Source organism: Triticum aestivum, chromosome 2A (assembly GCF_018294505.1).
Source record: "Triticum aestivum cultivar Chinese Spring chromosome 2A, IWGSC CS RefSeq v2.1, whole genome shotgun sequence".
Taxonomy (NCBI): Eukaryota; Viridiplantae; Streptophyta; class Magnoliopsida; order Poales; family Poaceae; genus Triticum; species Triticum aestivum.
In genome coordinates this window covers 775,632,887-775,648,495 of record NC_057797.1, presented here as the reverse complement: position 1 = coordinate 775,648,495, position 15,609 = coordinate 775,632,887, and the positions used below count along the sequence as shown (strand labels likewise).

Genomic DNA, 15,609 nt, shown 5'->3' with positions numbered 1-15,609 from the left:
CCATGGCCGTATACTCATGGGCCAGTTTGGACAGCTGCCGCATACATGGAAGATTCCACAAGACTTGGTGATCAAGACAAGGACTCCTCCCCACCGGCGTATTCGGCTAGGACTCTTGTTATCCTAGGCCTCTGGTGCATTATATAAACCGAGGCCAGGCTAGTCGATAGATAATATACGATAATCATACCATAGGCTAGCTTCTAGGGTTTAGCCTCTCCGATCTTGTGGTAGATCTACTCTTGTACTACTCATATTATCAAGAATAATCAAGCAGGACGTAGGGTTTTACCTCCATCAAGAGGGCCCAAACCTGGGTAAAACATCGTGTCCCCTGCTTCCTGTTACCATCCGCCTTAGACGCACAGTTCGGGACCCCCTACCTGAGATCCGCCGGTTTTGACTCCGACATTGGTGCTTTCATTAAGAGTTCCGTTGTGTGATCGGCAAAAGGATCAATAGCTCGCCCGCAGGTCAACTGCGACGCCGGCATCTTCATCGCCGGCTCGACTGGTCACCTTGGCTCGACCGAGGACCGTGCTCCATCTCCGATCGTCATGTTCGAATGGGGGCCTTCTTCAACATCAACTCCGATCTCTATCATGATCATAGAGGAGTCATCCATGGAGCTCGAGGGCTCAACGTCAACATTGCCCTCAGGCGGCCGTGCTGTTTTTATGGACAGCGAACTTGTATTCGCCGTCACCACCTCCTCGAGCGTCGGTTTGACTATTGCTTCGGTGGAATAGTGCGTAATTACGTCTACAACAGCCATGCAGAATTTCGTCGAGTTCCGATGGAGGAATCTCCGACAATCTACGATATACCGGAGCCCTGTCAAATCTGGACGGGAATTTGGACAAGTTTAGGGCGTGGTCTCCAGAGCCCAGCTCGGAGGTCCTTTTGAAGATCCAACCGTTCATCTACTGCTGAATTCCCATATCTACCACCCCTCCAAATTTCAGCTCGATCCGACGGTTCAAACTCCAGAAACCTTCCGATGAGTGGACCAATTTTCGGATCCGTTTTCTGCGCGAATACGGATCCGACCCGAATTCATGTTTCTTTATGAACGTGATATTGGACAACCTTTTTAGAGGAATTCTCTTCTAGGGTATTGTGCGTTTTTTTAAACACGTTCCCGTAAATTTTTAAGCCTCCCCTGAGGTCATCTTCATTATTATGCCGATGTCAAACCAGTCCGGCAATATTGTTCCAAGGCTGCCGACCTGCGCTAGACACGTCGTCACTTCATCAAGCCGGCATGGACCACGTCACGACATTGTGGAGGATAAATCATCACCAACATTGCCGCCCCAAGGATTACACGGAGCGGGCATACCGGCATCGCCGCATGGTCACTTCATCAAGCCGGCATCGACCACGTCACGACCTGCATCGGCAGGGCCGCACTATTGCTTCTTCAAGCTGGTGTCTATCACGCCGACCTACTTCGACTCATTGGCTGACATCGACACTTCGACATCTCGGCTGGACCGGGGGCTTCACCATCTCTTCATCAACCTACTCCGGAGACTTCGGCGTCACTAGCCGACCAGCTCCGTCACGTTAGCTGGACCGAAGGCTTTGCCTCGGCGAACCAACCTTTGCCAGCATCGCCATACCGTCACTTTATCGCCCATCAGACAACGGGTGTGTGGATCGAGTCCCAATTTGCGGAATCACCTTTCTTCGGATTGCTACAACAAATAAACCAGGTGCTATTAATCCTGGTATTTTTTGCTTGTTCGAGTTCATTTTTTCCAAGGAATTATTACTCTGGTTTGTTCATCATATGTACACAGGTCTATCAAATGATGGCCGCATTAACGATGGTCGCATGGTGCTTCGGTCAGTTTCCGTACATGGTCCGGTGAAACGCCGCATCCGGAACTCAGACCGGCCTATGAATTCAGGCTTTGCCACGCCTTTACCGCATCACGCTGACGCCCTGCATCGACATTAACTTCGGCGCCAGGCTATATTTCTTTTATTACTCACTTTGCATAAATTATTTATTATGCAATGATTTTTTTAATTATTACTATTACTATTATCTCCGGTTTGCACTATTTTTTGTGCACATGAAAATGATCCGGGTTGGGCAGTATCGTCGACTTGGCGTACTTACATACCATGTCACCTCGGCTGGATGGGGGGCTTCGTCAACACTTCATTACCCCATGCCAGGAACTTCGGCATCACTCTACCGGCCCGCATTGACCGTGCTATGTCACCACTTCGGAGTGCCAAGCTCTTTGCTCCGCCACCTTGGGACCGGCTTGGGGGATGGAACCTTGTCCCGCATCAAGCTCGGGCCGTGTCATCAATACCGGACATATTAACCAGCTAAGTTGCCTTCATGCTCAAAGTTCTAAATTTTTAACTTGTGTTCGGTTCGACCAAGCATTATACCTTTTTGAAAAAAAGTTGCTTGTAGAGAATCTCCTTGTCAAAACTTTGTTTGTGACACACAAATTCAAATACCCCGTTTACTTGGGGGCTCCCTTGATGGAGCTTTTACTCTTGCATATGATTATACTTGTACGGCTTTGTTCCTTGTTCGTGTATTACGCCACAATATGCATCATATTGACCTAAGCGATTTGCAAGCTAGGTTGCCTGGCTCCTGTGCTTACCCCTACGTTCCCGATTGTTCGGCTAGGGAGTAAAGGGAGCACCTCTGTGATTGTCACGACCGGGTCATCTGAGCTCTGACCTCAGACTGGGTGAAGCCGAAAGTTAGCGCTCTTATTGTTTTCAATCATGGTCGGCACACAACGGAACTCATGAGTACAAAAAATCTATTGCACAAGTCTCGTAGTAATAATGAGCACCGAAGAAAGGTATCGGTGGGGGTACTATTTTCTTCGAAAATGCTTCTTACACTTCGTTAGTAATATAGCATAAGTTCCCTGAGCGCGCTTTGTCTGTTACAGCCTTATGGCCTGATTGTCTGGTCATCGGAAACACCGTCGATACTCTCGACAGGCGGAGTACATGCCACTTTTTGGCCCTTGGCCGAAGAGGGAGAAGCCGACGGTCGGTTAAGACGCGTTTAAAGTTCGGGTGAACACAAATATGATATAAGTACTTCGGTACATACAATCATTATACATAAAATTCTTACCCAAGTCACTTGGGGGCTCTTAAAATTTATATGAGCTGTAAATGTGTTTTCTTCTTGGTCATTGTCAAAGCACAACAAAAGCATAATTTTTTTCCTAATTTTCGGATTGGCACCGGACACTTGATCTTGTTCGGACGTCAAGTTTTTACTGACGTTTTTTGGTTTTCCAAGCTTATGGCACTTTCAAACTATTTGTGTGTTTTCAGCACAAGTCTCACAGTGCAACGCCGGGCACCTTTAGAGATTCGGCAAAAACATTCTCGGATATTGCTATATATGCATCGGTTTCGAATTATGTCTTCGATCAATAGTTGAGTTGCCCGGCTCCTGCGCTTGCCTCCTATGTTCCGCTTTGTTCGGCTAGGTGTGCAAAGGGAGAACCACTGCGATTGTGCTTCCAACTCACATGGTTAAGCACCTCAGTGGAGAAAGCCGAAAACTGACTGTCACAATTAGCGTAAACTGGTTAGCGATCCGATGACGGTGTTAAATGACGGGCATTCATAACAATGGCCGAAGTGTTTACGGCTTGACCTCGACTATCGCCGAACACTATCAGGAGCTATTAACTGGCCTCCCAAACTAAATCCTCGATATTTTGCTCTTACATTAGAGCTGAGGTTTCATGATCATGCTTAGCATGACAACCCAAAGAAAGGAACCGATAGCGGGACTATTTTCTTTGGAAGACATTTCTTATGTTAAACAGTAATATAACATATCTCTCTGCGTACCATTGTTTATAAAACTGTATGGCCAGATTGCCTTATTTGTCGTAAATCTTTGCCCTCATAAAGGCTTTATAAAGTAGGACAAACACTCCTCGGCTACTAGCCGAGGAGGTGGAAGTCGTTGGACGGTCAACAAAGTTTTGTACAATGAGGATCCGAGCATTAAGGATATAAAGTACTTGGATACATAGAGTCATTACACATAATTTATGATTTTACTATGGATATCGATCCTTAATTCGGCCACCCGTGCCCGCATTAAGGCTCGGGGGCTACTGGGCTTCAGGCTTATTATTTACAAATATTCAAGGGGCACATCGATCCCCTGATCTGGTGTGGCCACCCGACCAGTGTCTCGGGGGCTACTGCATTTCCTGTCCAATGCAGAAAATTTTAAGTGCAATACAGTTTCCGAAGAGATTATGATCCTCAGGTTGGTCGGCCGCACCCAACTTGAGTCTCGAGGACTGAGCACGCCGCTTTTTGTATCCCGAAGTATTCTGCCGAGCTAGGACTTGATCCCCAGGCCGATTTTGCAAATCAACCTGAGTCTCAACGGCTACTGGAATCAGTGGTCTTACATCATCCTTCAAGTGCATGCATCTCGGGTTTTAAACCAATACACACGTTGAGGGTTACTGTCTATATATCTCGGCAGAGAATAAATTGCACCAATCAAAAATATTGACAAAAATTGGCCCACAGTCGGGGTGGTGCACCACCTTGGAAGCAGTCCGGCATAAAGCTCGGGCGCTAGTGGCTGGCTCCATAGAGGGCATTTCCAGCATTAAGCTTGGCTAAACTCCTTCAACTTTTTTGGACCAAGATGATCTATGACATCTTGGATATAGTCCGGCGTTGGAGCTTGGATACAGTCCGGCGTTGGAGCTCGGATACATTTCGGCGTTGGAGCTCGGAAGCAGTCCGACATTGGTGCTCAGCTGCAAAAGATACCTCGAATGCAGTCCGGCGTTAGAGCTCGGACGCAAGAGGACACTACCTCCTGGGAACAACTTCAAACCCGAGGTGTGGCATAAAATAACAAGGCATTGATAAAGGCCGGAAACTTAAAGGGGCTCCTCGGATACCCGACGTGTAAACTCGTCGAAAGCATTTTCGGCGATCCTCAAGATCGAAGATGAGAAGATTTGTTGATCCAGTTTTCAAGACCGACAACCGAAGATGAAGAACAGTTCCGAAGAATCGAGGAGCGTCCCTAACTTGAAGACCGGTTCAGGGGGCTACTGACGGTGTCCTGGACTATGGGGTACTCACCACGTCGTCTCCTGATCTGTTAGATTGGGCCGAGGACCCCATGGCTGTATACTCATGGGCCAGTTTGGACAGCTACCGCATACATGGAAGATTCCACAAGACTTGGTGATCAAGACAAGGACTCCTCCCCACCGGCGTATTCGGCTAGGACTCTTGTTATCCTAGGCCTCTGGTGCATTATATAAACCGAGGCCAGGCTAGTCGATAGATCATATACGACAATCATACCATAGGCTAGCTTCTAGGGTTTAGCCTCTCCGATCTCGTGGTAGATCTACTCTTGTACTACTCATATTATCAAGAATAATCAAGCAGGACGTAGGGTTTTACCTCCATCAAGAGGGCCCGAACCTGGGTAAAACATCGTGTCCCCTGCCTTCTGTTACCATCCGCCTTAGACGCACAGTTCGGGACCCCCTACCCGAGATCCGCCGGTTCTGACTCCGACAGCCTCCCTGTCTCAAAAGCAGGTCGTCCGATTGTGCTGAGATTTTAACACGATTTTTTTAATATAAGCTTCCTTGCGCCCGAAGTAGAGTAGCAACTGCCTAACCAGGTGACCACAACCCACCACCACGAGCATGGGCCCTGGGGCGTGCCCTGGTGTATTGTGGGGGCCGTGGGCCTCCTTTCGTGTTGATTTCACCTCCCGAAAATCACATATATTTCAAAATAATTCTTCGTAAAATTTTATTGCATTTGGACTTCGTTTGATATGGATATTCTGCGAAACCAAAAAAGCATGCAACAAACATGAACTGGCACTGGACACTGGATCAATATGTTAGTCCAATAGATTATATAAAATATTGCCAAAAGTATGTGAAAGTTGTATAATATTGACATGAAACAATAAAAAATTACAGATACAACGAAGACGTATCAACTTTTCCCTCCTATCCCCTGGCTCTACTTCCCTGGGATGACCAATCTTGCTGCTTGTATCTTGAATCATTTGCTACCTAAGTGAGTTATCTAGGATACGCAAAAACACACCCAAGTGGGCTGCCTCCTCCCCAAGAAAAGTCTAGGGTTCCCCTGCCTCCCGTCGACGCTGCCGTTGGTCCGCCTCATCTTCGGTGGCCTTAGGGCAATGGCGGTGCGGTGGATCTTGACCCTTGCCGGTGGGAGGGTTCTGTTTTCAATTGTTCCTTCGCGTTTTGTTAGGGTTTGTATCTTGCTTAGAAAGACCAGACAACGGCGGCTCCCTGAAGACGGAATAAGATTCTCCCGTCTAGTACCTACTCCGATAGTGTGTCTAGCATCATCGATGGGCGTGTGGAGGTATGTCTCCGGCGGATCTATCCTTGTTAGATTTGCTCGGATCTGGTCGTAATTCGTCTACGTTTATGTGTTCTCAGGTTGGATCTTTCTGATCTATGCTACTCTTCATCGGTGACGGTTGCTATTCTGCAGCGCTGGTCATACGGGGTCTTAGCACAACAACTTCCCGACTGTCTACTACAACAAGTTTTGTCCGGCTCTGGCGAGGGAGGGGCAATGCTCGGATTTGGTCGTAATTCGTCTACGCTCATGTGTCTTCAGGTTGGATCTTTCCATCTGTGCTACTCTTCATCGATGGCGGTTGCTGTTCTGCAGCGCTGGTCCTATGAGGCCTTAGCACGATGACTTCCCGATTGTCTACTGCAATAAATTTTGCCCGGCTTCAGCGAGGAGGGGCAATGGCGGCGGCGCGCCTTCAACGCGCCTCAGTGCTTGTAGCCATCACAGGTGGTCTACGGATTTAAAGGTATTTTTTTATTTCTGATGTTAATTCGTTGTGCTGTCATGATTGAAAATGAATATATGATAAGTTTTCTGACAAAAATGAGTGAGTTATCTAGAGGGACATAGCAAGGATCGGTCACTATTAAAAAAAGAGCAAGGATCGTGTCGTGTCAGTGTGTCACTATGTCCCTCCCGTGCCACGCCGGCGCGTCCTCTTTTTCCGCCATTCCTGGGTTCGGGCTCGGTCCTCCTCGTCGCCGGCCAGCCGGTGGGCGACTGGGCGTGCGTGCGTCGTCGCGGAGGAGAGATACACGAGGGAAAAGTACGGGACTGCCCCTCGCCTCAGTGTGTAACTACCCGGCCGGCGCCGCCTTCTAGAAGATTCTGGCCGGCCGCAACCGCCAAGAGACGCCCCTCGGATTCGCCAACCCAACCCACTCCGCCCGCCGTACGTCGTCTTCACCGTCTCTCGCTCTTCCCACTCCCATAAAGGCCGCCGCGATGGCCGCAGCGTTGGCCCACGCACACGCGCGGGCGGATGGCCGACAGCGACGCCGAGAGCCGCTGGCCGCCCGGGGCCGCCGCCGACGTGAGGAGGGGGGTCTACGACCGCCTGCGTGCCGCCGGCAACCAGGAGGCGCTCTCCGACCCCTTCTTCGACCGCGTGCTCGAGGACCACTACGAGCGCCTCCCGGCCAGGTCTGTCACCCCGCCCGCCGTCCACATCAAAGATCAAACCTTGCTGCCTACGCCGCGTTTTCAGTTTCTCTGACCATGCTCTCTGTCTGTCTGTCTGTCTGCCTGTGTCCGCTGGGTACGGTGCAGCTACTACATCGACCTGGACGTGAACAAGGCGGAGGACGTGCTGCTGCACCGCCGGATCCTCGCCGAGTGCGCCGACCCCGACAACCGCCCCGTCTTCCACGCACGATTCCTACGGGTAATTCATTGCTACTTCATCCATCCAGTCTTCCATGCACACTGTCGCTGTGTGTGTTTGCAGTTCCGCTTACCGTATTATGCTCTGTTTCCATGCGCAGTACCTTCGGAAGGACAAACCGCCAGAGGTTGGATCTGCTCCAAATGAAAACGCTAATTGTGGGTGCTCTCTGGCTCCCAATTTGAGGTATAGGTTTTCACCCCAGACACCCATTTTCCAATGCCCTAGCTTAAACTTTTTTTTGGGGGGGGGGGGGGGGGGGGGGGGGGGGGGGGGGGGGGGGAGGGGGTTGCAGGAAAGCTACTCGATCTCATGTCAAATTTCTTCCTGATATAATCTTGCTTGCTGAGACAAGGTTTGTATACGTTGAACAGCAACGGCGAATTCGAGCGGATGATGGAAGGCTTCAGTTTGGGGCCAATAAGAGAAGGCGTGGACGAGGCCATTTCTGCAAGGTCTTTCTCGATCAGTTTAAATGCTGTCTACCTGGAATATAATCATGCTTTCATTCTGATTTACTAATCCTGAATGGTTTGCCCAAAAGATGCTGGTAGCTTTTCTGTTAGCCTGCGTTGCATTGCAGCTCATGTTTTATTCAAAAAAACAACCATGTGGCCCAGTGGCCCTACTTCTCATAACTTGACAGAAAGGTTCTAGCATAGCGGATCCGGCTTGCCTGCTCCCTCCTCATGCTCCCATCCGTGCTCCCACTCCATCCTACGGCTGTCTTTTAGCATGTTTTCATTTGCAATCTGGAATGATATATTGAACCATAAGACTTTAAGAGAGTGGTGGTGGGCAGGCTATCTTCGTGCAGTTTGGCATGGATGACTTCCGAATTTTGGCCTGTCTTTTCTCCACGCTTTTGTGCTTACTTCTCTGTAATGCTAGTATTCCATACAGTAGTAGTTTGGCAAGTGGCGTGTTTTGGGCTACCTTTTCATAAACCTGCCTCAGCAATGAACTTTGATCCTCAGTTGTCAATGAAAATTTCCGCAGGAGGGATACACAAATTCGCCTTCATGAAATTCACCTTCTTCATGAAATTATTTTTTCTTCCGTTGACAAGCCAAAGTTCCTTAGTCAGGTAAAGACTTGGGAGTATCAGTCCATCTGCTATGAGTTTTCTATTTAGACTTCCATATCTGCCATGTCACTACTTATATCATCAACTCTAATAAAAAAAATCTAGTTGCTGTTTTGTAGCTATCTACGCTGTTGTCCGATCTTGGATTGAACATTCGTGACGCTCATGTGTTCTTCACAACAGATGGATTGTGTTTGGCCATATTTCTTGTTGATGGCTGGGAAACAGAGGTAAACTTAGAGCATGGTTATACTGGAGCACATCTATACGTGTGACTGATTTATTATGATAGCATTACGACTAATCGCATCAGCTTTACATCATGTCGCTTGTGTGGGGTCAGAGCCAAGGAGATCTCGATCCACAGAGCTCCTCTCAAATTCTTGGTGATAACAGTCATATGTGCAGTCATTCCGTTTATATTGCTAGTCTGTTTGTCAACACATCTCTGGAACTGCATAAATTGCCCTTGGAAACTTCCGATTCTTGTAAGAGAAGATCCTGAAGGACACAAAATAATTGTTTACATAACAGTGCCAGTTGGCAAAAAGGAAAACCAGTTTATGTGTTTCCCCTAGCTAGTTACTGTCAATGAAATATACCATGGGCACCATCTTAGTTCATACAAGTATGCAGTAGATATGTAGCTTATAACGAAGTTATAAAACCTAGGGCTGTATTTTGACATTTACCCATGAATTTGGAGCCATTTTGACTTCGTAAGATGAAGTAACCGAAGTCATTTTGACTTTACAGACTTGACGACAGATACAATCGCTACACTTAGCAATTTGTTATCAATGTGCCCTGTAGATTCTTGTGAGTAGTGAAGCATCTGTAGGTTATATTACACATAGTTGCTTTCAAATATTTCCTTGAGTAAAATATTGCCTGGCGCTATATGCAGGAGACAGATGGTTTGCTGCAGCAGCTCAAGGAGACAGCGAAACGTAATGTATGCTTTCTCTTCTTTTTTAGTTACATTACTTACATGAATACTTCAAATCCTGGTAATTCAACTTTACTAAGTATGCAGATGCAGTTGCTGTAAACGCATGCAGTCAGCATTGCAAGAATTAACAAGTTGTGTCTAACCTTTTCCTAACAACTTTAACTTGTGGTACGCAGCCCTCGTTATCCAATCTAACAAGTTCAGCCTCGGAGAGAATATCAGAGCTGCAAGAAAAGATTGGAGAATCTGAATTTGACAGGGATCTGTTGCAGATTGAAGAAAAGATTGCGTCCGGATCTTCTGGAGACTTGTAAGAACTACATAACACTTGCTTAGAAATAGAGGAAAGACAGCCACCACTTAACTGCTACTCTGCTACTGTGGGCTGCATGCCTTTTCCTTGCATATTTACAGATGAAATAGGTTCACAAGGGACACTGCCAACAAACATAGTGAAATCAGCTGTATATGATTTGTGGAAACTTCAGGACAGCTCAGTAACCAGTGTTTTTCATTTTTCAGATATCGAGGAACTTACCTTGATGTGGATGTTGCAATAAAGTACCTTAGAGCTGAACATGTTAACGATAATTCAAAAGTGGAGTTTTTGCAAGAAATAATGATTTTAAGGTATGTTTCTTATTTCCGTGGCACTTAATCAACTTCACTGAACCATTTAATTCCAGAAGATGCTAACACAATATAGTCATGTACAGGAGCGTTAATCATGAAAATGTTGTTCGCTTTTATGGGGCATGCACAAAGCAGCGAAAGTATCTCATTGTAACAGGTAAGATACTAATATTGCTTGTTGTGGAATGAATAGCAATCAATATCCTTGTTGTTGCAGATTCACATGAAAGTTCTGTTATCCATGGGCACATTTACACTATGATTAATATTGGTGACTAAAAATTGGAGGTCATGCTTAAATAGCTATTAATAACACATTTGATAAACTTGATTTAGAAAAATGCAAAAGAAAGAAAAGCTGAGCTCGAAAGACAGGGGATAACTCCTGTCTTCTATGCATTTTGGTAGGAACTTCAGAGCAAATAAGTCTAGAGGGAAGTTGTGATATTTTGCTCATTACACCCATACGTAAAGAGTATCTACATCATGCTGCAACATAGTACAAGTCGACAGAATACAAGAGATGTCTGATTGGTGGAATCTTGTTGCTCTGTTTCTATCAGATCGACAGGTCTCTGCCCATCCTTCAGTCAGCCTATCATGCCTATCATTTGGTAGCTACTATTTCATGTATGATATATTAATATTTGTTTCCATAATTACATAAAGTTGCATTTTGAAATTTAATAGAAAATGCTACACCATTTACAAATGGACCTAAATACATTTTGCTGAACCGAGTATAAATCATTATTATAGTCACAATGTCATTTCTGTGCCAGTATGGGCCAAATGCCAATTTTCAAGTGCTTCTGTTACTGTGATGCTCTTGTTTCAATCTCAAAAGCACCCTGACATGCATTGGTCACTTGTTTGTTTTGATGTTTATTTGTTTTCTTGACAGTTCAAAGTAGTTTAGTCATGTAAATTTTGGCATGCCAAGTGAAGTATTTAGTGCATCGAAAGGCATCCAGTAGTTTGATACAAAGGCATCCAGTAGCTTGCTTACAATTTGTTCACTTTCATCTCTGCATTCTTCTACGTCTTCGTCTTGTGCGTGCATATAGATCACTGTTGGGGATCCCTGCACTGATCAGCTGCTTACATTTTATCTGTTTGTTTATACAAACTCCTACTTCTCAGGTTTCTCATAGTGGAAATCGGAGGCCTCTGTCCCCCCTTAAAAAGAAGTCTGTGTAGAGTTTATTTATTTATCATGAATCAGTTCGTAATTTCCTGTTAACTGATATTTTGCTCTTGTATTGTGTGTTTGTTTCAGAGTACATGGCTGGAGGTAATCTGTATGACTTCCTTCACAAGCATAACAATGCCTTGGAGCTTTCCTTGATTCTTAGGATTGCTATTGGCATATCAAAAGGCATGGATTATTTGCACCAGAATAACATCATCCATAGAGACTTAAAGTCTGCCAATTTACTAATTGGCAATGGTCAAGTACGCATATTGTTTTTAGTGTCAAGTATGCATATTTTTATAAATCCATGTACTTTTCAATTCAATATTATTAAAATGATAATTTGTTCTTTTGAAACAGATCGTGAAGATTGCAGATTTTGGTGTCTCTCGTCAACGATCGCAAGAGGGTGATATGACTGCTGAAACTGGCACCTACAGATGGATGGCACCTGAGGTGTGTTGTCGGTTTGTTCATTTGTCCCTTAGAATCTTTTCCCTTTCTAGAATATCCAATATCTGATATTTGCTCGACCACTCTTTTATTGTTACAACACATATGTACCAAGACTAAATCCCTGCGCCTTGTACAGAAACTATGTGCTATAACTTGGTAACATATTGCCTTGTTTTCCTTCGTTATTTATTACTCATCCACCTCTTCCCAGCAAGTTTATGAGGAAATGCATATTTCTGCGTACTATCTCTGCTTGAACTTCGGTCAGAGCTTAAAAGGCAGGTTCTATGTAACTGAGCTGCCTACGCGGTGTGCTTATTAAAAGTTGTTGTCCTGCCAGGTGATAAACCATAAGCCTTATGATCACAAGGCAGATGTCTTCAGCTTTGCTATTGTTCTATGGGAGTTGGTCACTTCAAAGGTAACTTGGTGTTCTCTCCAGCTTTTTAGTCTTGTTGAGTTCATCAAACATCAGTACTTCGGTTAAAGGTAATAACCTTACTTGGTCCTGCTATACAGGTCCCATATGAAAACCTGACACCATTGCAAGCGGCACTGTCAGTAAGGCAGGTACGACATGCAATGCCAACAAAGTTAAATTACAGTTTCGGTATTGTGCATCAGCTGTCGATAGTGGACGTGCAAGTATGAGAAGTGAGCATTGCTCCTTGTTTGCCAGGGACTTCGTTTGGTGATTCCCTCAGGTGTGCATCCGAGATTGTCTAAATTGATTCAACGGTGTTGGGGCGAAAACCCCCATACGCGACCCGTTTTCTCTGAGATCACCGCGGAACTGGAAGATATCTTGCGGCCTATTCAGGTTAGGTTGCTGCTGGATATGTAGGCCTGAAGGCTCATGAGAAGATGGAATTTGAAAACTAAATGAAGTGAAGTTATTCTGGTTAATATTTGATGGGTTCCTCCGATTGATGAAAAGCAGCATGTTTCTGCAGGCCGCCTCCAGCTCCAAAGGAGGCCATCGACATACCAAACAAAAGATACAGATGAAATCACAGCGATAGAAAGAAGGCGCATGCTCCTGGACCCTCTTTTCACATTGTCGCCCACTAAAAAGCGCGACATGCGCACACCGTCTCCTGTATATATGTCATGTACATAAATTTTGTGCTCGGTTGTTTTGATTCCCCCTAAAATGCTCACAGGACGAACTGGGTTAAGTTAGCACACCCGTGCTACATAACCTGAGTGATATAGTTTTATGTTTTATATGGTTATTTGTTTTGCGAGTGGCTTAATAGTTCGGTGTGTTTGAATTTTGGTTCATGTACGATTATGAGTTCGTCTTGTAAGGAACATGAGATGAAAATGCCATTATCACATGTTCCATTTTGGTTATTATTTAACATATTTTCTTGTCTGGAACACGATAAATTAACAAGTTTTTGCAGCTTCGTTTGGCATCTTATTTTTGCAGGAAACAATAAACAATTCGGTGGCCACAGGAATCGAGGGGAAAAATGATCCTGTGTGTGGTTGGGCTTGGCCCAGTAATTATCACCACGTGACCATCTCGGCTCTCGGGTAATGGATCTCTTGGCCCAATTGACATATTTCCTATTTCCATTCCAAGAGAAAAAAAGGTAGATCTCAAAAAAGAAAAAAAGAGGAAAATATATTGCTGGTATGCTCCTATTCCAGTGCTTTCTAGATGGCAGGGAGGAGCACAGAAGAGCATGGTGTGTTGTGTCAGTTTGTTCATTGTCCTTTAGCATCCTTTCCCCTTTCTAGAAAATATCTAATATCCTATATTTTTGCAGGAAACAATAACAACTCTCAGTGGCGGCAGAAATCGAAGGGAAAAAAACCCGTATGGGGTTGGGCTAGGCTCATTTGTTGTGAACATACATCATCTTGGGTAAGGATCTCTTGGCCCAATTGGCGCATTTGTTATTTCCTTTCCAAGAGAAAAAGGTAGATCTAAAAAATATATATTAAAAAGGTCTCGCTGGCATGCTCCTATTCCAGTGCTTTCTAGATGCAGGGAGGAGCACGGTGGGTTGTCGGTTTGCCCATTATCCTTTAGTGTTCTTTCCCCTTTCTAGAAATTATCAAATGCCCTATATTAGCTTGACCACTCTTTTATTGTCGCAACATGCATATACACACGACTAAATCCCTGAACCTCCTGCAGAAATTATGTGCTATAACTTGGTAACCAACAGCATTATTTTCCTTCAAATTTTATTACTCATCGACATCTTCACAGCAAGTTTATGAAGAAATGCATATTTCTGTGTACTGTCTCTGCTTGAACCTCCGTCAGAGCTCAGATGACAGGTTCTATGCAACTGAGAGGTATTGTGCCTATGCAATGTGCTTATTAGAATTCCTTGTCCTGGCAGGTGATAAACCGTAAGCCTTACGATCACAAGGCAACTTTGTGAAGGTAAGCCTTGCTGTTCTCCCCAACTTTTAGTTTTACTGAGTTTTTCAGACATCACGAGTACTTTGGTTAAAGGTTATATAGCCTTGCTCTTGATTGGTCCTGCTATAAAGGTCCTGCACAAAAATCTAACACCATTGCGAGTTGCACTGTCAGTAAGACACAAGTACGTATTTAGCAACAACAAAGTTAAATTACAGTTTCGGTATTGCGCAGTGAGCTGTCAATAGTGAGCATACACGCGTGAAAAGTGAGCATTGTTCCTTCTTAATCAGGGACTTCGCTTGGTCATCCCCTTGAGCGTTCATCCGAGATTGTCTAAATCGATTCAACGGCATTGGGGAAAAAACCTACATATGTGCCCGTTTTCTCCAAGATCACTGGGGAACTGGAAGATATATTGCGGCCTATTCAGGTATGTTTGCTGGAATTTGTAGGCCACAAGGCTCATGAGAAGATGGAATCTGACAAATAAAGTGAAGTATTCTTCTGGTTTATTTTGCCTGCAGGCCTCCTCCAGCTCCAAAGGAGTCCATCGACATTCCAAACCAAAGGCAATTAAATCACGTCGGCAGAACACCCAGGCCTTAATGGCCTGGCCCTCTATTTTCAGTTTTTCATATTGTCGCCTTGAATAATCGTGTGTGTGTCAACTGTCCCCTGTATGTATGTCATGTATATTGAATTTTGTGCTCGGTTTCCTAAAATACATGCCGGGAGAACTGGGTTAGGTTGTCGCATGCTCGTGCAACATAACCTAGAGGTGATATAGTTTTATGTGTTGCACGGTTTTTTGTTCTGCAAGTGGCTAATAGTTATGTACCCTTTGCATTGTGGTTCATGTACAATGATCAGTTGGTCAGAAAGAACAGATGAAAATGCCATCACATTTTCCATTTTGGTATTATTCAATATATTTTTCTTGCCTGGAATCCGATGATTTAACATGTTTTTGCACTTTCTTTGGCATCAGATCGATGTTTTTGGTAGGAATTGATAACAGCTCGATAGCAGCAGGAATGGAGAAAAATCCCTCTGTAGGGTCTAGCCCTTGCCTAATCTCTGATAATGGATCTCT

At 45.0% G+C, this 15,609-nt stretch overlaps 1 protein-coding gene across 1 annotated transcript; it reads left to right on the top strand.

The window, feature by feature from the left end:
* Positions 1 to 7,182: 7,182 nt before the first annotated feature.
* LOC123186668 (serine/threonine-protein kinase STY8) lies at positions 7,183 to 15,401 on the top strand. The gene is made up of 19 exons (XM_044598384.1): positions 7,183 to 7,563; positions 7,690 to 7,804; positions 7,905 to 7,990; positions 8,179 to 8,259; positions 8,804 to 8,891; positions 9,011 to 9,121; positions 9,799 to 9,846; positions 10,020 to 10,153; positions 10,366 to 10,473; positions 10,560 to 10,633; positions 11,756 to 11,931; positions 12,032 to 12,127; positions 12,468 to 12,548; positions 12,647 to 12,697; positions 12,807 to 12,947; positions 13,081 to 14,003; positions 14,491 to 14,534; positions 14,807 to 14,946; positions 15,041 to 15,401. The coding sequence occupies exons 1-16, from the start codon at positions 7,403 to 7,405 to the stop codon at positions 13,147 to 13,149; spliced, it is 1,620 nt and encodes a 539-aa protein (XP_044454319.1). The 5' UTR covers positions 7,183 to 7,402; the 3' UTR covers positions 13,150 to 14,003; positions 14,491 to 14,534; positions 14,807 to 14,946; positions 15,041 to 15,401.
* Positions 15,402 to 15,609: the final 208 nt, after the last annotated feature.

Coding starts and splice junctions, on each gene's coding strand:
- LOC123186668 (XM_044598384.1), top strand. CDS start 7,403: ATGGCCGACAGCGACGCCGAGAGCCGCTGGCCGCCCGGGGCCGCCGCC. Junction 7,564..7,689: donor TACGAGCGCCTCCCGGCCAG/GTCTGTCACCCC, acceptor GGTACGGTGCAG/CTACTACATCGACCTGGACG. Junction 7,805..7,904: donor TCCACGCACGATTCCTACGG/GTAATTCATTGC, acceptor TTCCATGCGCAG/TACCTTCGGAAGGACAAACC.